At 42.0% G+C, this 21,554-nt stretch overlaps 2 protein-coding genes across 2 annotated transcripts; both read left to right on the top strand.

Moving 5' to 3' along the window:
• The first annotated feature begins 881 nt into the window (after positions 1-881).
• On the top strand, positions 882-16,169 carry LOC121640290. Its single transcript, XM_041986001.1, has 5 exons — positions 882-930; positions 1,728-1,945; positions 3,018-3,202; positions 3,302-3,385; positions 15,779-16,169. The coding sequence occupies exons 1-5, from the start codon at positions 882-884 to the stop codon at positions 15,942-15,944; spliced, it is 702 nt and encodes a 233-aa protein (XP_041841935.1). The 3' UTR covers positions 15,945-16,169.
• A 23-nt stretch (positions 16,170-16,192) lies between these two features.
• LOC121640450 (zinc finger protein 721-like) lies at positions 16,193-20,859 on the top strand. Its single transcript, XM_041986213.1, has one exon. The coding sequence runs from the start codon at positions 16,193-16,195 to the stop codon at positions 18,311-18,313; it is 2,121 nt and encodes a 706-aa protein (XP_041842147.1). The 3' UTR covers positions 18,314-20,859.
• Positions 20,860-21,554: the final 695 nt, after the last annotated feature.

Here is a 21,554-nt window from a genome sequence, read left to right as displayed (position 1 = left end):
ACATAGCCATTTTTTAATGATCAAGTTAAAGTTCATATAACTTATAAAAACTCATATTCCATAATTGAATAATTTGGGAATTCTAGTTCTAAAAAGAAAAGCTTTAAATCTGCAGATCAACAAAGAAGTGTGTGGTATTCTGAATATCCAAAGGAGCCTCTGTTCTCCATACTACCCACACACCAATGGACTAGTTGAGAGGATGAATCGGACAATTCAAAGGTGAGTCCTTTATTTTCTTTTGTGCACCTAACATTACTTTGTTGCTTTAAGTACAACCCAATTAAATAGATATGTATTTATATTTCTACAAAGTCGTCTTTTCATGGAACTGCCATATAAAATATCTATATACAATATCACAAAGTAATCCTGATAGAAAATATTAATAATTTACTAATGTATTAACCTCAGAGAGTAAAGTGGTTGCGAGCCATCCAGAAGCACTGGATGATTTTCTTGATCCTGTAATGTTTGGTCTCCGAACCAAAAAGCAGGTGACGACGCAGTAATCCCCTTTCAGTGTTTCAGTGTAAAAACATGAAGATCTGATGAGTCTTCTCTGATCTGAACCATCTGAAGCTGAACTCCACCACGACTGAGCTCAGCTCCAGGAGGAACATGTACTGAAGCTGCTGCATCCAGCTGTTTACCACCACAGAAGAAGAACAGCTGCTCCACATGTGTCCGAATGTGCACCCTACTCCCTACATAGTGCCCTATATAGGGATCACGCCATTTTGTAGGGGTGTCCGAATGTCCAGAAAGAAAAAAAGTAGGGCACTCAAAATTACCCACAATGCATGTTGAAAAGTAGTGAGCATCGATGATCACTAGATGGGTCAATATAGACCACAATGCATTGCGGGCCAAAGCTCAACATGGCGCAAGGAGGCAAAAATATCGAGTGGCGTAAAATGACCTATAAATGTAAGTATTTTATTAATCATATTCAATAATTGAGTGTTGTTAATGCATTGAAATAAAAAACAACTTGTGATGTGAAGGTTTTTGGTCATTGTGACCACGTATATATATATATATATATATATACATATATATATATATATATATATATAAATTGAGGACAGTCAACGATAGCATTCAGCTTCTGTTAGCTTTCCGTGCATTTGCTCAGCGATGTTCATGACATCTTCTAACACTAATTATTAATTAACTGCTTATCAGAAAATAAGTTGGGTACATGTTTAGGCTATGTTGTAGTATATGATATATGCCGTTTTTTGTCTTTTTAGGGACGGATGAGGCTGGTCTGCCTCCGTGTGGCGGAGGACCACCTCTTTAATGGGAGGAGGTTTGCTTCGGCTGCCAGCTGGGAGTAAGCTTATTATTTTTATTTAATGTAAGTAAAACTACTGCTACAATTATTTAATACTGTGTGTGGTTTACAGGCTGAGCTGTAGAAAATGGGGCAGAGCAGGGAGGTCAGCCCTGCCTGGGCAGCCAAAAAGTGGGAAAACCTAAAAAAACCTACAAGGTTTGTGACTTTTGTAGTTTCAGATGTGATCGGTATATACAGTACAATGTAAATACCATGTTACAGTTACTTAAAATTCCATGTTTGAAGGAGCTCAGGAAACCACCCACAGGATATCCTGGATATCCAACAAAAATGTCCAGAAATCTGCCTCTATGGTCGCACACTGCCTGGAACTGAATGGAATGAAAAAGCTTCCTGTTAAAATAACGTTCCGCATTCTCACCAGGGGGCTTGTTCCTGACGTGGCAGCCATCAATGCTTCCCACCACCTTCCTATATGCTGCAGATCCACCAAGCTTCTGGAAACCAGCTGAAACCTCTGCCAGTCCATCCAAAGGGAAATTTGATGACCCTTCTGCGCAGAGCCAGTATGGTCTCTGCAACCCTGTGGACAACGTCGCAGACCGTGGCCTTGGGCATGTCAAAGGCCCGGGCCACAACACAGTATGATGTGCCGCTTGCCAGCCAGAAGAGAAACACCAGCGTGTCCAGGTGTTTCCCCCAGCCATGGTGATCTGTGGCTCAAAGCTGCCCAATCAAACCCGAGATGGTGTCTCGGTTCAGGCGGAAGTCAGGGCGGAGGTCAGAGTGACCATCAAAATACATGGTCAGGAGGGGGACGTTTTTATTCACCTGGCAGTAAAGTGGTGGTCCCTAAAAGAAATAAAACTTTGTGAGTTTGTGTGAAACACTTAAGGAAAAAAAATAAAACAAAAGACTAAAATGAAAAAGAAAAAAAAAAAAACTTTCCAAGTAATGTAGCTACTTAAAATTCAATGTTTGAAGGAGCTCAGTGTTGTTTGTTGTTAAGCATGTTATTCTGTTGGTTAATTTCCAATGTGGTGTTCTTTTAACCAATAAAGTTCATTCTATGTAAATAGTCATTTTATTTAGTGTCTCAATTTATTCTTAGTTTAAATCCAGTGTACATACAATTTATAACATGTATAACTAAGATGTGATATAAGCTGGAGTTGAGGCCCTGTTCTTGGTCTACATAAAGACCTTCAGTGTTCTCTATAGAGAAAGGAGACTGATCTCCCATAAAACTAGCTGTAACGGCAGCTTTTAATTTGAGATGAGGACCAAAAGTACATTTAACTTTGCCCAGAAGATGGCGTTGTCTGATTGTGATAAACAGGATACAAAAAAAAAAACAACAAAAAAAAAACTATTTACTTACTACCTACTATTTACTTACTAACGCAACAAGTGCCATTCTCCTCATCCGTTTTCTCCTCATCACATGTCTCCTTCGTCTTCTCTGCCGTTGTTTACTTATATTGCCGATTAAAAGCTGAATAAGCGTCAATAAGAATTTAAAACTTGTGCCATTTCTCCGATGGAGAATGCTGCATTGAGAGAAAAAAAAAAAAGAGTACGGCATTGAGTGACGCGGGTTGTGGTTGCCGTGGTGACGGCGGTAGTCACGTGGTTTGCGTCGAAGAAAAAATATGGCGCTTCGTGTCCGAATCGTATCATGTAGTGTGCTATGTAGTGCAGCTATGTAGTGTAGGGGTTAGGAAGTAGGGTGGACATTCGGACACAGCCTATCTTGTCTTTAAAAAGTTTACAAAAAAAGCAGCAGAAGAAGAAGAGGAAGGGAAAAAAATCTGACTTCCGGGTTTACTCTGCACGCTGCAACGTCTTGGCCCCGCAAGCCACATCACTCCTGGAGGATCAATTTAACTTCTTTTCAAGGTATTTCTGCAACCTTAATTGATAAAAACTTTAAACTATAGTTGGAGACTTCGACGTATGTTGGATTCTTACGATTGTACGTTTCTGTCCTCTGCGGAGGTTCAGCTCGCTGGGGAGAAACGACGGCGTGGAAGAGGGACCGGACAAAGACTCGTTATCGAGGGACCCTCGTCGGGAAGGAAGGTGAGAATTAACACACCTTGGTGTGTGTTACGTGTTTGGTTTCATCGGCGAGTGGTAACATTCCTGTGAACTGTGTGGTTATGATGTTTGGTGCTTAGTGATGTTAAGTTGGTCTCGTGTCGAGATCAGTTGTCCAGACCTGCGTGAAGCTGCCCCCCCCACCCCACGCAAAACAGTGAAAATGGTCTCGATCGTTTGTGCTGCGTTAGTGCTGGTTTGTCCAGAAAAAATCGTTTGTGCTGCTTTAGTTTCTAAAGGCTAAATAATATTTAAAAAGTTAGACCGTTCACGCAGCCCCACGAAAATGGTTGTTTATAATTCGTCCGATGTGCAGCATTTTATTAGCCAGAAAACTGGAGAATAATTCATTTTACAGAGAAGAAGGTTGTAGTGTGTTTTTAGAAGAAGGTGGCATTGTGTTTTGATGATAGTCATCGATAATTTTATCATCCAACTTCTTCCATGTTTTTATCCAATATCCAAAAAAGTTTGTTGTATAAATTTAAAAAACGTTTGTGCCGGAAAACCTGGAGTTTGTGTCGTAAAATCAGTTTATGGACCAACGGTTTTCTTGTCAGCCCTAACATTTTATAACGGAAAAATCTCTGTAACCTTAGCTATTTTTTCCTTCTCCTTAAACAGCAATTCAGTTTTACTGGTTCTCAAAAGACTGAAAGGTAAATAAAAAGCAGTAATATTATCAGTTAATACGATCCAGACTTCATAGAGCTGCATCCTTCTAATGGACATCATGCTGTAACTTGGCATCATGCAAGAAAGGTTCATCTAATGAATGCAAAGACAAACCAGTTAGATTTTCCTGGGGATTCACATCCATTTTATATAATACAAGACCCAGATGAGTGAAAATGGTCTAAATGTGTAACTTGGATGTTAAAACACATGTTTCATGTGACTGCAGTAGATTAATAACAGGTTAATGAGAATACTTGGTAACAACTACTCAAAGCTGTTGATGGCATATATACACGACAGAATTATGTATAGACAGTGTTTAATATTTCATAGTATTTACTATAATTTACAACCACTCATACAAGAGGATGACTTCAATATTATTTAATTTCTTTTACTGAGGGATAAATAAAGTCCTCAATGAAGTTGGTTGCAAATTAGTAAAACTATTAAAGTAATTAATACCATTTAGACATCTTTTATTTCAACTAGATGCCCGAGCAACCAGCAGTAGACAGAGGCAGTGTCATAATGTGCACCCTATTCCCTACATAGTGCCCTATTTAGGGCTCACCCCATTTTGTCAGAGTGTCCGAATGTCCAGAGAGAAAAAAGTAGGGCACTCAAAATTACTCACAATGCATCTTTAAAAAAGTAGTGAGCATCGATGGTCACCATGGATATATACACGTAGATGCTGCCTCTGATGCTGCTGTCCATTGGAACGATGAGTCAACGCGGCCGCCATCTTGGGCCGGGGTAGGCCCCGTCTACTTCCTGCATCAGTCAACAGAGGCAGAGGTCTATCAACGATTAAAATCACCACAAGTCGCTGAATTTTCATACGATTTTTTTAATCTGTTTGGTTCATTAGAAACGTCAAACATATTCATAATACAACAGATTATTTTTTTATTATTTCATATCACAGTGGCGTCGTCAGCCGATTTTTCCGGGGCTTTAGCCCCGGGTCTTTTGAGTCTAGCCCCGACAACAAAGACCAATGTCTGTTAAACTTAACTGCCGCCCGCTCCTCCAGTAGCAACCACAGGCTACACTCACTCACTCTCACATCCAGAGCAACGCTGTGCTGATTAGCCCTGTCACTAACGTCAAATGAAGTTTTTGGGTTTCAGATTACAGTACTTGCTTCTATAGTGCCACAAACCCACAGCCTATAACAGGGGGGGACTGTGCGCGCATGTGCAGAGGAGAGAGCAGCAGCAGTCTGAGCGTGGCAAACCAGAGCTAGCAAAATGGACAGAAAATCTAAAATAAAGCAGTTACAACTCCGTAGCATTTTAGAGGAAAAGTAAAGGGTAAGATATACAGTATTGTCCCAAATATGTGTATTTTTTTGTTTGACACAAGCAGATCTCCGTCGGGGGTCGCTACACAGGACATTATGTTACACGCGCGCAGGTGTCAGTGTGTGCGCGCATCTCGGCAGAAATTTCGAGATGCACGACAGAGAGATCAGCTCTGACATATGTCATGTATGTCCTATACAGTCTATGTGCATATAAGATAATTACATCAGACTGTTTAGTTTTTTTTTTTTTTAATAAAAGAACGCAGTACAAACCGTTTATTGAGCAAATGAGACTTAAAGGACTTCTGCTGTGACTTCAGATCAAAATAGCTCAGTTTGATCTGTTAGGGGTATAATGTTAGGGGAAACACTGATAGTGTTTTTCTGAAGATTAGTTATGGAAATTGGGGGTTATATATATATATTAGGGCTGGGCGCTTTAACACAATGCTTAATTAATGGCGTTGCAGTTTTAATCTATGCAAGACAGCAAAGGTAAGACATGTTTTCTGACTTTTACAAACGTGAAGCATAAATCGGGTCTTCTTCTGTCTCTGGTTCGGTGAATCTTGGTCGTAGCGAGATGAAACTTCCAGCTGTGGAATCTGTGAGATGTGAGCTTTCAGTAGAGGAGTCGTTTGTTCGTGTTCATGCCGTCGGGGAGACATCATCTGTGTTTACATGTTTTTTGGACTTTGTGTACCAGGTCTTTTAATTGTTTGTTGTCTTAACTGTGTTTGTTGGTTATAGAAATGGTTTCGCTGAGCGGTTAGCTGAGATTCTGGACTTTCTGTGGATACCACACATGTTTATAGCTGCACATCTGATGCTAAACACAGAAACAAAATTCTTTAACTCCCGGTAGCGAGGCTGCAGGTGCAGAGGTGAAGCTAAACAGTCAAGCTAAGAATGAAAGGTTAGAGAATTTATAGAAGCTGTGAGATTCTCATCCTGCTTTCTGTGTGTTCACCTGATGCTGATATTCATCACATATTGTTCCTTCTGTGTTTAGAAGGAAGCAGCTTCACAGCTTTAAATTCATCCTGCTGATTTTTTACCTTTTATTTAGTAAATCCTGAACATTTTATCCTTCTTTCTCATAAATTTTTGATTTTATAAATATATATGAAGAAATATTTTAACTGTTGCTGTTTAAAGAGAAAACTGCTACTAAACCTGTTTATGTGTTTAGTGCAGGGGTCTGCAGCCTTTCCAATCCAAAGAGCCATTTTTCCCTCAGCCGAATAAATAAAACTCCTTTAGAGCTGCAAATGTTACAAGACCTTTTCAAGAAGGCAAGTTAATATATACTTTTAATGAAGAGCCACCATAGGATATTTGTTATTTTGAAAAAACACATTTTTATTTAAATTTATATTTATTTTTAGGTTTTAAAATAAAGAAAAATGTAAAGCTTTTATGAATAAAACAGGATAAACAGACTTTCTTCTAAGGGATGTAGATATTTGTGGAAAATGATGTAAAAGAAAAAAAGTCCCTGGTTTCCAACGTAATGACAAGAAAGATAGATTTAAAAAAAATATTTTAGCCATGTATTTAGAGGCATTGTGGAAGGTTCAGAGTTGCAGGTTGGTGACCCCTGATGTCGTGTTTGTAAACCAAAACATACTGCTTTTTCTTTATACAGCTGTAGGACTTCTTTTAAAGAAAAGAGACATTTTCGCTTAACAATGCGATTAATTGTGAATATAAATTTTAATCGTTGCCATATATATATATATATATATATATATATATATAATATATATATATATATATATATATATATATATATATATATATATATATATATAAAAATCAAGCTCCCCTAAATTTTAAATTTACATCTGGTCCAGGCTAAGCCCAGGATGTCCTCAAAAGCTGGAGATGCCCCTGTTATATCATACACTAACACATACTCAGACACACCCACATGCATACTGAATTTTTTCTACAATCCTCTGAGAAATAACAGAAATGCTCATATATGGAGTTCTATTATATTCATAATATCAATAATCTAAACCAAATAACACAACACCAATATAAAACAGATGTTTTTTAAGACGTCAAAAAAAAATAAAATAAACATAGAATTAGATGAGTAAGTACTGAAGGGTTCATTAAAAAGAAACCATTTCTAATAGTGTGTTTTATAATCATTTAGAGAGGACTCCGTTGTGTTAGTGAATTATTAGGATTACATGAGAAATTGTCATGACACTAACTTTGCAAAGATGGTCAGGAGAATTGAAAATGGATGGTATCCCTCCTTCCTTTAAACCATTTAACTGTCCAGTACTGTTAAAGTCTTCTGGGTTAAAATGACGGCTGCAGACGGCTGAACATTTTTTCAGCACAAAGTCTCCTCCTGAGTGCTGCTACCCATGCTGCCTCCTCCATTTATCTGCTGGAAACATACAAAACAAATCGAGCTGAACGTCGTTCAGTTCTCAGTTCTTCTGTAGCTACAGGTCAGCAGTTAAAGTTCATGTTAGCGCCATGAAACGGATTTAATAAATAATGTTGAAATGACCTACTTAGCACAGTTATATGAAGTGGCTGATTGCCAAATGCCCCTTAAACCATCTTACTTACATCGTCTAACAGAAACATTTAATTATTTTCTTGTGCTGACTTAAGCCTGTTTCATTTATGTTAGCTTAAGAAATGCGTCAAATTCAACAAGTTCATAACAGTTAAATCACATAAAACCTCTTCTTACTTGTGAAATGTTATCCCTCTTATCTTGGTTTCGGTGTTTCTATCTATGGATGGTCACGAGACGGGTCAATATAGACCACAATGCATTGCGGGCAGAAGCTCAACATGGCGCAAGGAGGCAAAAAAATCGAGAGGTGCAAAATTACCTATAAGCAAACAAACAAAGAATAAAATACAAAATAAGCTGCCACCTCATCGTGGTGAAGGAGTTTGTGCGTCCTGACGATCCTAGCGGCTATGGTGTCGGGGGCGCATGCCCCTGGTAGGGTCACCCATGGCAAACGGGTGTCTAGGGGAGGGACCAGACGAAGCTCAGCTCAGATGACCCTTATGATAATGAAAAAACAAGGACCAAGGTTTCCCTTGGGTCACCGGGGCCCCCCTCTGGAGGTGGGGCACGGAGGCGAGCGCCTGGTGGCCGGGCCTTTGCCCATGGGGCCCGGTCGGGCTCAGCCCGAAAGGGAGACATGGGCCTCTCCTCCCGTGGGCTCACCACCTGCAGGAGGGGCCATAGGGGTCAGGTGCATTGTGAGCTGGGCGGCTGCCAGAGGCGGGGGACCCTGGCGGTCTGATCCTCGGCTGCAAAAGCTAGCTCTAGGGACGTGGAATGTCACCTCTCTGGCGGGGAAGGAGCCTGAGCTGGTGCGCGAGGTTGAGCGGTTCCGGCTAGATATAGTTGGACTCACCTCGACGCATGGCTTGGGCTCTGGAATCCCCTCCCCTCGAGGACGGCTGGACCCTCTTCCATTCTGGAGTTGCTCCCGGTGAGAGGCGCCGAGCAGGTGTGGGCATGCTCATTGCCCCCCAACTTGTCGCCTTTACATTGGGGTTTACCCCGGTGGACGAAAGGGTAGCCTCCCTCCGCCTTCGGGTGGGGGGACAGGTCCTGACTGTTGTTTGTGCTTATGCACCAAATAGCAGTTCAGAGTACCCACCCTTTTTGGAGTCCTGGGGGGGGGGTTGGAGAGCACTCCTTCCGGGGACTCCCTCGTTCTGCTGGGGGACTTCAATGCTCACGTGGGCAATGACAGCGAGACCTGGAGGGGCGTGATTGGGAGGAACGGCCCCCCTAATCTGAGTGGTGTTTTGTTGTTGGACTTCTGTGCTCGTCATGGATTGTCCATAACGAACACCTTGTTCAGACATAAGAGTGTCCACATGTGCACTTGGCACCAGGACACTCTAGGTCGCAGTTCGATGATCGACTTTGTAGTCGTGTTGTCGGACTTGCAGCCGCATGTCCTGGGCACTCGGGTGAAGAGAGGGGAGGAGCTGTCAACTGATCACCACCTGGTGGTGAGTTGGCTCAGATGGTGGGGGAGGATGCCGGTCAGGCCTGGCAGACCCAAGCGTGTTGTGAGGGTCTGCTGGGAACGTCTGGCAGAGTCCCCTGTCAGAAAGAGTTTCAACTCCAATCTCCGGCAGAGCTTCAACCATGTCCTGGGTGAGGCGGGGGACATTGAGTCCGAATGGGCTGTGTTCCGTGCCTCTATTGTCGAGGCGGCCAGCTGCAGCTGTGGCCGTAAGGTTGTCGATGCCTGTCGTGGCGGTAACCCCCGAACTCGTTGGTGGACACCGGCAGTAAGGGATGTCGTCAAGCTGAAGAAGGAGTCCTATGGGGCCTTTTTGGCATGTGGGACTCCAGAGGCAGCTGATGGTTATCGGCGGGCTAAACGGAGCGCAGCTTCGGCGGTGACTAAGGCAAAAGCTCGGGCATGGGAGGAGTTTGGAGAGGCCATGGAGAATGACTTCCGGACGGCTTCGAGGAGATTCTGGTCCACCATCCGTTGGCTATTCAGTCTGTTCAGAGGTGCTGGAGAGGAGGGTCCATCGGATAGTCGAACCTCGGATTGAGGAGGAGCAGTGTGGTTTTCATCCCGGTCGTGGAACAGTGGACCAGCTCTACACCCTCTTTGGGGTCTTTGAGGAGGCATGGGAGTTTGCCCAACCATGTGTTTTGTGGATTTGGAGAAGGCATTTGACCGTGTTCCCCGAAGACTCCTGTGGGGGGTACTCCGGGAATATGGAGTGCCGGACTCGCTTGTACGAGCTGTCCGGTCCCTGTACGACCGGTGTCAGAGCTTGGTCCGCATTGCTGGCAGTAAATCAGAATCGTTTCCAGTGTGGGTTGGACTCCGCCAAGGCTGTCCTCTGTCACCGATTCTGTTCGTAACTTTTATGGACAGAATTTCCTGGCGCAGCCGAGGTGTCGAGGGGATCCGGTTCGGTGGCCTCAGGATTGGGTCTCTGCTCTTTGCGGATGACGTGGTTCTGTTGGCTTCATCGGGCCGTGATCTTCAGCTCTCACTGGAGCAATTCGCAGCCGAGTGTGAAGCGGCTGGGATGAGAATCAGCAGATGAGAATGAGGACCATGGTCCTCAGCCGGAAAAGGGTGGAGTGCTCTCTCCGGGTCTGCAATAGGGTCCTGCCCCAAGTGGAGGAGTTCACGTATCTTGGGGTCTTGTGTACGAGTGAGGGAAGGATGGAGCGGGAGATCGACAGGCGGATCGGTGCGGCGTCCGCAGTGATGCGGACTCTGCATCGGTCTGTCGTAGTGCAGAGGGAGCTTAGCCAAAAGGCAAAGCTCTCGATTTACCTGTCGATCTACGTTCCTACCCTCACCTATGGTCATGAGCTGTGGGTAATGACCGAAAGAACGAGATCACATCGAGAGGAGCCAGATGAGGTGGCTCGGGCATCTGGTTAGGATGCCTCCTGGACGCCTCCCTGGTGAGGTGTTCCTGGCACGTCCCACCGGAAAGAGGCCCCGGGGCAGACCCAGGACACGCTAGACGGACTACATCTTTCGGCTGGCCTGAGAACGCCTCGGGATCCCTCCGGATGAGCTGGTGAATGTGCCCGGGGAGAGGGAAGTCTGGGTTTCTCTGCTTAGGCAGCTGCCGCCACGAGCCGACTCCGGATAAGCGGAAGAAAATGGATGGATGGAGGATGATAACACTGTAGTGAGAATCTGGAGAAGATGTAAGCTTTAAATTCCTGAGCACCCACATCACAGAGGACCACTCATGTTCTGTTAATAACAAGTTGGGAGTAAATAGCATTGACTGTTATACATTTTAGAAATACTCAGGGAGATAAATCTTAGAAAATCTGGTTTCCAAATGATACAGATCCATTAAGAAGAAGCACCACACAATTTCTAACAAGTTTTTACTCCAGAGCCATAAGCATAGTGTAGATTAAACTCATAACCAACTTCCAATTTAACAGCACATTGTGTTATATTTTATTATGCAGTTCTTCTTTAGGTTCTATGTACTATAGTGAATTTTGTAATATAAACTGTATATGTAATAACAAGACATGTAAATGCGCAAACACACACGCATCTATCTATATATATATATATATATATATATATATATATATATATATATATATATATATATATGTGTGTGTGTGTGTGTATATATATATATATATATATGTGTGTGTGTGTATATATATATATATATATATGTGTGTGTGTGTATATATATATATATATATTAGTGCTGGGCAACGAATAAGATTTTTAATCGCGATTATTTGCATTACGCGCAAAATGTCTCTGTCCTTTAAAAGAAGGCCTACGGTTATTTAAAGAAAATGCAGGAAATTTTGGTTTACAAACACTACATCAGGGGTTTCCAACCTGCAACTCTGGACCTTCCACAATGTCTCTAAATACGTGGCTATAATATTTTTTTAAATCTATCTTTCTTATCTTCATTAGGTTGGAAACCAGGGGCTTTTTTTTCTTTTACATAATTTTCCACAAATATCTCCATCCCTTAGAAGAAAGTCTGTTTGTCCTCTTTTTGTAAAGGTTTTTCTTTATTTTAAAACTAAAAATGGAAATAATATCCTATGGTGGTTCTTCATTAAAAATATATATTAAGTTTCCTTTTTGAAAAGTCTTGTAACATTTGCATCTCTAAAGGAGTTTTATTTAGCTGGCTGAGGGAAAAATGGCTCTTTGGATTGGAAAGGCTGCAGACACCTGCACTAAACACAAACAGATTTAGCAGCAGTTTTCACTTTAAACAGCAACAGTTAAAATATTTCTTCATATATATATGTTTATAAATATGTCTTGTTAGATCAGCCAGAAACTGCAGGGTAACAGGCTCAAACTGGTGAAAAACAGCAGAGCCTGAAGTTGCAACAGAGGGATCACAAGAGGGCGGTGTGATAAGGGCCCTAACGCTCACCACTTTGTTACTAAAAAAAATCCTCACATATTGGTCGAGTTCTCCAGGCAGGTTGTTTCTGGTGCACAAAGAACAGAGTCAATAACTTTAAAAAGAACACAGGGGTTATGCCTGTTAAAAACAATGACATCGGAAAAATACTTAGTTTTTGCAGCTTTCACAGAACATTGGTAAGATTGCCAGCTATCTCTTAGCATCTGGAAAGACACCTGCAACCTGTCTTTTTTCCATTTACGTTCAGCTCTTCTGCACACACGCCTGGCAGCGTGTGTAATGTCATTTAGCCAGGGCTCATGCCTGGGTCTGAGACGTCTTGTCTTCAATGGAGCCACAATGTCTAATGTGGTTTTACACACAGAGTCAAAGTGAGAAGTAAAAGTATCAACATTAAAAATGGAACAAGACACAGAATCATGACAAAAAACAGCAGAGAACTTAGTAGCAGTGAAGGGGTTAATAACCCGAGAGTGCCGCACTGGAGCGCAGGATTCAATGACATGACAAGACAACGGTATATCAAAAACAACAGGCATATGGTCTGAAAACACAGCACCATGAACTTCCAAATTCAACACATCAAAACCATGTGATAGTACAAAATCAAGGGTATGTCCGCACTCGTGAGTTGGACCCGACACGTTCTGAGAAAGATTAAAGCTATCAAGTAAATTTAAAATGTCTTTTGTCAACGGTTTCTCAAGACGGCACACATGGATGTTAAAATCTCCAAGGATTAAAGTTCTGTCATATTTAGGCATTATTTCAGCCAGAAGTTCTCCAAAGTCATGGATAAAATCTTTACAGTACTTAGTTGGTCTGTAAATGACAGCGCACACCATCCGAGGGGTGAAGCACATCTCAAATAAATTAACTTCAAAAGGGAAGGGAAGAGATGTCGGTGCAACCTGCTTACACGCAAAATTCTTCTTAAAAATAGCTGCATTCCTCCTCCACGACCAGAAGCCCTTGGATTGTTAAAATATGTGCAACCAGGTGGTAAAAGTTCACAGAAGGTGTTACGACCCCCTCTGTAACTAGGGGTGACGGAGTCGGTAACAAAACGAGCCGGACAAACAAAATGATATACAATAATAATTTATTATACAAACTCGGGTTCAAAATAAAGACACAAACTCAAATAATCAACAACAGGTATCCTTATCTCAGGTAGTATATCAAGTTCGGAAACAAAAGGTAATAAATGAGAAAAGGTGTCCTTAATTCTGGACAATTTACAATTAACAACTGATCGTGTGCGCGGCAACGGACCTACACTATCGATAATAACTTTTTCACGTGGTTCACTCACAACTGGGATCAGGTGCAACGGGGCGCATGGAATCTTCTTCTGATGAGGCTTCCCAGTTATCTGGCACACATGACAGCTACTAACATGGTGAATGACGTCTTTCTTTAAACCAGGCTAAAAGAAATGCCTCAACACATGCTTGTACATTTTATTTACTCCCATCTGTCCTGACCAGTGATCATCATGCGCCAGGTGCAGTACTTGTTGTCGGAACGGCGCCGGTATTACAATCTGTTCTTCTACATTCCAGTCCTCACATAGCAACCGGACACCAACGTCGCATTAGCACTTTGTCTTTCATGTAAAAACCACTGCTAACTGTTGCTAACTTGTCAGCACTTACCACCTCTTTGAAGCACTTGTGTAACGTAGGGTCCCTCCTCTGTGCGTCACCCAAGCGTGCACATGAAATAGGTAAGGGGGAGCTAACGGGACGGCTGAGCCTCCCGAACTTTTACGTCAGAGGCTGTTGCCGTTTCCTCTGTTTCTCCCACCAGCTTAACATCATCTGAAAGAGATGTTGAAAGAAAACTGTCAGTCAAATCAATCATCTTCTTTCAACTTATGTCGGAGTGCCTGAGAGCGTGTTACCACACATGTCTGTTTACTGATCTTAGGGGCATCCAGCACTTCCAGAGCAGGAGTTACTCTGCCTCCGGTGATGTCATTCCCTAAAAGAATACAGATGTTAGGAACGGGCAACTACTACACAAATTGAGATTATATGCTCGCACCGTATCCTCCAATAAAAAAAAAAAAACAAGCTCCCGGACGAGCCCCCACTTTTGTTACAACCCTGTCTCAAATCCAGGGGAATTGGGTTCAATAGCAAAAACGAGCTGGACCAAACTTAAAGATATATACAATAAATTTATTACAAAACCAGGTTCAAAAAAGAAAAAAAACAACAAAAGGGGTCCAATAGTCGGTATATCAAGAACTGTAAAGGTAAAAAGTAAACCAATTAACATAATGTATCCTCAATTGAGGTAATAATTACCAATAACAATTAACAATTAAACAAAATAATAAACAATTCTCTTTACTTATTAGAATACCCAAATACTATACGAAAACAAAATACTTATTCTAATACAAATCCAAAAATCTTACTCTTAACCTTAATCTTAACCAAAATGGAGCTTTTTATACAAACCAAAACCAAAATGCAATACCAAACGGTAGCCTTCAATACAAACGAAAAACTATTCAAACTACAAACCAAAATCTGCTATAAAAGTTAACTCAAAAGCCACTCACACACGACCAGAGCGTATATCCTCAATTATCTCAACCAAAAACACAACTGTGTACTAAACTTAGGGAATTCTAAATGCTCTTACAAAACACCACCAGGGTTACTCAGACCAGCAACAATCCCAATTGGCGAGGTGTGGGCCTAATGTGGCGAGGTGTGGGCCTAATGGTACACAGCTGCCCTGAATGCTGGCACTTCCTCCTCCTTAAAGGCCTGGAGTCCTTCTGGTTGGATGGCAGAGAGGAAGTGCGGGACTGTAGTCATCCAATAACAGAAGAGCAGGGGTTTCGGAGGTTGGTCCCAGGGTAAGCTGGACTGGAGGCGACCAATCAGGGAGGTGGAAGAGGAGGGAGGTCACTGCCGCATCCACACCCAATTGCAGAGAAGCAACCGAGCAGCAGAATGTAAATTACCACAACCACAGGCCACAGACCTGGGCATGTGACAATAGGAAATTAAGTTCTATAAACTTTATTTATAGTTTCAGACAATAATGCATGTATGTTTGCATATATTGCTCTGTATAGTAAACACTATACAAGAGTCTGTTTCATTGTTATTTATTTTATTCCTTATTTTATTACTTTTTACTTATCCTAACACTTGATATGGACCAAAGTGCAACACAGGGAGACTGTTAATTATAACCATGTCATACCCCATACACCCATCAAAGAAGTTTAACACTACAGTTTAAGAGGTAGAAGAATATAACAAATTAAAAGATAGATTTTTTTACATTGGGAAGCCACTGAATTTCCCAGGGACCGACTCAAATCACCAGCTATGGGTGCCGGAGACTCACTACATTGAGAACCTATCAACATCACTGTTCAGGCTCCTTCAAATCCAGTTTTATCTTTCTTTTTTATTTCAGTGTTACCTGCAGCAGCTGTTGGTGATTGAAGAGGGGGTTCCCTGGAAATGGAGTCAGGACAAGCTGGATCCAGATCCCCTCTGCATAGAAGAGGAACTGTGGCCCAATCAGGATGTGAAAAGAGTGGAAAAAGTTCAAATGACAACAGGGCACATGGGTCAGGTGTAAACCTTGATGTAGAGTGTAATACTGCCAATAACTCCCTCAGCTGCTCTGTATGTGGTGAAGAGTTTGACAACCAACAATCTCTCCAGAGACATTTAACAGAGAATCCTTTGAGTTGTTTGAACCATAAGAAATGTTTGAAAGTAACACAAAATATAAAATTGCGTAGAGGAGTTCACACAGAGACAAAAGCCGTTAAATGTGATGTTTGTGGTCACATCTGTGGTCATAAAAGAAAACTTGGGCTTCACATGAGAATTCACACAGGAGACAAACCATTCAGCTGTGATGAATGTGGACAAAGATTTACTCAAAAGACAAGCTTAAAACGACACATGAGAATCCACATAGGAGACAAACCATTCACCTGTGAGGAATGTGGACAAGGATTTACTCAAAAGACAAGCTTAAAACGACACATGAGAATCCACACAGGAGACAAACCATTCAACTGTGATGAATGTGGACAAACATTTAGTCAGAAGACACATTTAGACCAACACTTGAGAATCCACACAGGAAACAAACCATTCAACTGTGATGAATGTGGACAAAGATTTAGTCACAAGTCAGGCTTAAAACGACACATGAGAATCCACACAGGAGACAAACCATTCAGCTGTAATGAATGTGGACAAAGATTTAGTCAGAAGACAAATTTAGACCAACACATGAGAATCCACACAGGAGACAGACCATTCAGCTGTAATGAATGTGGGCAAAGATTTAGTCAGAAGACAAATTTAGACCAACACATGAGAATCCACACAGGAGACAAACCATTTAGATGTGATGAATGTGGACAGCGATTTAATCAAAAGATACACTTAAGCCAACACATGAAAATCCACACAGGAGACAAACCATTCTTCTGTGAGGAATGTGGACAAAGATTTAGTCACAAGACAAGCCTAGACATACACATGAGAATCCACACAGGAGACAAACCATTCTTCTGTGAGGAATGTGGACAAAGATTTAGTCGCAAGACAAGCTTAGACATACACATAAGAATCCACACAGGAGACAAACCATTCAACTGTGAGGAATGTGGACAAAGATTTAGTCACGAGACAAACTTAGACATACACCAAAGAATCCACACAGGAGACAAACCATTCAGCTGTGAGGAATGTGGACAAAGATTTAGTCACGAGACAAGCTTAAAACGACACATGAAAATCCACACAGGAGACAAACCATTCAGCTGTGAGGAATGTGGACAAAGATTTAGTCGCAAGACAAGCTTAGACATACACCAAAGAATCCACACAGGAGACAAACCATTCAGCTGTGAGGAATGTGGACAAAGATTTAGTCACGAGACAAGCTTAAAACGACACATGAAAATCCACACAGGAGACAAACCATTCAACTGTGATGAATGTGGACAAAGATTTAGTCACAAGTCAAGCTTAAAACAACACATGAGAATCCACACAGGAGACAAACCATTCAGCTGTGATGAATGTGGACAAAGATTTAGTCACGAGACAAGCTTAAAACGACACATGAAAATCCACACAGGAGACAAACCATTCAATTGTGAGGAATGTGGACAAAGATTTAGTCACGAGACAAGCTTAAAACGACACATGAAAATCCACACAGGAGACAAACCATTCAACTGTGATGAATGTGGACAAAGATTTAGTCACAAGTCAAGCTTAAAACAACACATGAGAATCCACACAGGAGACAAACCATTCAGCTGTGATGAATGTGGACAAAGATTTAGTCACGAGACAAGCTTAAAACGACACATGAAAATCCACACAGGAGACAAACCATTCAACTGTGAGGAATGTGGACAAAGATTTAGTCACGAGACAAGCTTAAAACGACACATGAAAATCCACACAGGAGACAAACCATTCAACTGTGAGGAATGTGGACAAAGATTTAGTCACGAGACAAGCTTAAAACGACACATGAGAATCCACACAGGAGACAAACCATTCAACTGTGAGGAATGTGGACAAAGATTTAGTCACGAGACAAGCTTAAAACGAGACATGAAAATCCACACAGGAGACAAACCATTCAACTGTGATGAATGTGGACAAAGATTTAGTCACAAGTCAAGCTTAAAACAACACATGAGAATCCACACAGGAGACAAACCATTCAACTGTGATGAATGTGGACAAAGATTTAGTCACAAGTCAAGCTTAAAACAACACATGAGAATCCACACAGGAGACAAACCATTCAGCTGTGATGAATGTGGACAAAGATTTAGTTGCAAGACAAGCTTAAACAAACACATGAGAATCCACACAGGTCAGAGACCTATTCCCTGTGAGGTGTGTGGTGAATTATTTAGGTGGCCTGTCTCTTTAAACAGACACATGCGTGTCCATGCAACATAGAAACGGCATTTTGAGAATGTTTTCTAAAATTTAAAGTGCGTTATAAATAAATTATTATTATTATTGTTACGGCTGCCACCTGAGTTTTCAGCAGGGTTAAACCTGACTGTTTGTGTACATTGCATACATCTGTTTTGGCTGCTTTTTGAGTTTGAGTTTCTCATACCCCTATAATGGGTCGTAACAAAGTGGGGGCTCGTCCGGGAGCTTATTTTCTCGTAGTATATTTAGCACAGTTGGTGTGAAGCAGTGTGCTTTATTGTTCTGATCGAGATGGCTACGTCCTTTGACTTGGAACGGTTTCTTGCTGCTCCTTCCTGTGTAGCTCTTGACTGTCTCCGCAAAGCTGATCTTATGCAGCCTTTTCCCTGTTGGTCCTGAAACAGGCCATCAAGAGCCAGATTAAGGCTCTACTGGTGGAGCAGTTGGAAGCTTGTGGGGTGTTAAAAGTGTCTGCAGAAGCAGAATTTGAACTCCCAGCCCGGAGACTGAGGAGGGGCCGGGGGCTGAAAAGTCGGTGACACCCGTCACTCTGGCCCGGTGTGATCCACTTTCCTCAAACAGTTTGGATGCCCATGCTGGGGCTCGGTTGAAAGTCCGTTTGGAAAGATTGGAGCTGGAAGCCCGTGAGAAGGCTGAGGCTCACCAAGCGCACATTGAGTTTGAGTTATGAAAGTTGGAAATAGAAGCTGACTAAGCTGTCAGACTCCAAAGGTTGGAGCTGGAAGCTCAAGCCCAGGCACTGCCCACTTTGGCCACCACTGCAGCGGCAGCTCCTTCTGTTTCTGCCACCTTTGATGTGAGCAAGTGCATTTCCTCTGTGCCTAATTTCTGGGATACAGAGGTGGACTCGTATTTCGCTCCATTTGAGTACATTGCAGGTACGTTGGAATGGCCATATGACGTGTGGCATTGTTGCAGTGAAAGTGAACTGAAAAAGCACAAGAGGTTGTTTCAGCTCTGCCATTAAAGGACAGCTTGAGCTACGACACAGTCAAACCCGTAGTTCTCCATGCTTACGAACTCGTACCTGAAGCTTATTGCCAGAAATTTCGCCAGCAGAAACAATCTGCGGGTCAAACTTATGTGGAGCACAGATGGAAATGAAAAGTACTCTCTTTGACAAGAGTTTAAGAAATGCAAACCAGAGTGCATCGTGTTGTATCTAAACGAGCAAAAGGTGAGTTCGCTTTCATCTGCTGCGTTGTTAGTGGATGAATATGTGCTGACACACAAAATATCACTGCCAGTCTGTGAGGATAAGTTCCTCAATCGTTCTGACTGTTCCAACTTTCAGAAAAGTGCTGAGGTAACAAGCACTCACCCTGTGAAAGAACTTTAATTTGTGAGAAGTCCTGAGGTGCAGGAGTGCTTTTATTGTCACAAACTCGGTCATCTCATTGCTGAGTGTGAAGTTTTGAGATGCAAGAACCACCGCAAACCACAGCCGCAAGGTGTATGTTTGGTCTGGACACAGGCTCACTGCAGAGGTTCCCAGTCCCTCATCTTGGCTGACGCACTGTCTTTCTCCGACGCTACTTCATGTGGGCATAATGTAGTGAACAAAGGAATAGAGATGGCATATGTGCCCAGAGCGGTACATCGTGTGCACATTAGGACAGATTTAATTAGTGGTATTTTTCCTGTAGCCGTATGTCCAGAATTACCTCTGAAGGGGATAACTATGCTAATATGCTAATGGGGAATGATATATCTGGTGGTCGTGTAATATTAGATGTTCCTGTAGTTGATGCTTCACCAGATTCCCGTTTGTTATTCAGTTTGTATCCAGCTTGCGCAGTAATTTGTGCATAAGCTTAAAGCCAAGGCCATGCGGCTAGTCTTTCAGACACAGCCTTGTCACATTTATTTGCAGAGGAACCTGTTCCTGTTCACATTCCTCTCAATGAGGACGTTGCTCCATCAGAAGCTGATGAACAGACTAGCGGAGAAGTCTTGTCATCAGACCCTGATTCTGACATATTACCACTAGCTAGCGAGACATTAATGGAGGCTCAGGCTTCATTTTCACTCAAAACAATAGAAACTGGTTTATTTAACTTTAACAGCTGTCCACTGCTGACATTATTTGTTGCACTCTCTCATACCCCAAAAGTGGGTCGTAACGATTATTAGGCCCGAGCACCGAAGGCGGTGCGAAGGCCTATTGTAATTATTATTATTATTATTATTATTATTATTAAACATGAGAAGTTTCCTCCAAAATAGCAAATAAATCCCAAAGTTCTGTGCGGGGTGAGTGTGGTGTGTATTCTCTCTTGAAATAAGCTAGACCTTCGCCTGGTAAAGAATCCTGTAGTGCCAAACCCAAATCCAGGTGAAGGTGTAAATCGTCAGCCAGACATGTATGTGTACAGAGCATGGACAAACGCTGATGTAATGAAGACAACTGAAGGAATTCCCAAGCCTTGGACTGTTGAAGCTAGGGCTGCAACTATTAGTCGTCGTTGTCGACAGTAGTCGACAGTAGTCGACAATAAAAATAGTCGACAACGAATTTAGCCGTCGACTATTGTCAGCAAAAAGAAAAAAAAAACTACAGAGTGAGACATCGTCTTCTAATCCTATCTCTGCTCAGAGTTGTGCAATGCACATGTGCAAAGAAGGGAAAAAATAAAGAGTGAGACATCGTCTTCTTTTTTTATCTTTGCTGAGAGTTGCACATAAAGTCGCTCGAACATTTAAAGAGGAGGCACGTCGGACTTACTTAACAACCTCATGCAAGATTTCAATGCTGAAAGTGAAATAAGATCCATTTATAATAATCATGAGATACATAATCCGATTGATCGACTAGTCGTTTTAATAGTCGGTAACTAATCGACCATCAGAATAGTCACTAGTTGCAGCCCTAGTTGAAGCATGTGTGAGAGATGTGACTGGTTTGCAGCTGAGTTTCAGATTGAATGGTTTGGAGGTGGAAAGAGTGCTGAGATGTTGGTTGGGTGCACAGTGGCACTCTGTTGCTGGAGACTGGAATGCAAATGATGCAGATGGTAATCCTCTCTCATTTAACAATGCTGATTTAATTCAGAGAATAGATGCTTTGTATGAACGAATGAGAGCTAGATGTCAGAAACACACAGACTGGACTAACATTAACAGATGTACTCAGAAAGGAGACGAGAAAGCAGTTGACAGACTGAGATGCGTTTTTGATACAAACAGTGGTCTGACCAGACCAAACCCACCAAATCCAACATTTATGATCAACATTTAA

The sequence above is a fragment of the Melanotaenia boesemani genome, chromosome 5 (genome assembly GCF_017639745.1).
Source record: "Melanotaenia boesemani isolate fMelBoe1 chromosome 5, fMelBoe1.pri, whole genome shotgun sequence".
NCBI classification, from domain to species: domain Eukaryota; kingdom Metazoa; phylum Chordata; class Actinopteri; order Atheriniformes; family Melanotaeniidae; genus Melanotaenia; species Melanotaenia boesemani.
The sequence above is the reverse complement of the archived record's forward strand: the minus strand, read 5'-3'. Positions and strand labels throughout refer to the sequence as shown.

Excerpts from the sequence above, each read along its gene's own strand:
- LOC121640290 (XM_041986001.1), top strand. The coding sequence starts at position 882 with ATGGCGCAAGGAGGCAAAAATATCGAGTGGCGTAAAATGACCTATAAA. Across the intron at positions 3,203-3,301 it reads CAATTTAACTTCTTTTCAAG|GTTCAGCTCGCTGGGGAGAA; the intron begins GTATTTCTGCAA and ends TCCTCTGCGGAG. Across the intron at positions 3,386-15,778 it reads GACCCTCGTCGGGAAGGAAG|TTACCTGCAGCAGCTGTTGG; the intron begins GTGAGAATTAAC and ends TTTATTTCAGTG.
- LOC121640450 (XM_041986213.1), top strand. The coding sequence starts at position 16,193 with ATGAGAATTCACACAGGAGACAAACCATTCAGCTGTGATGAATGTGGA.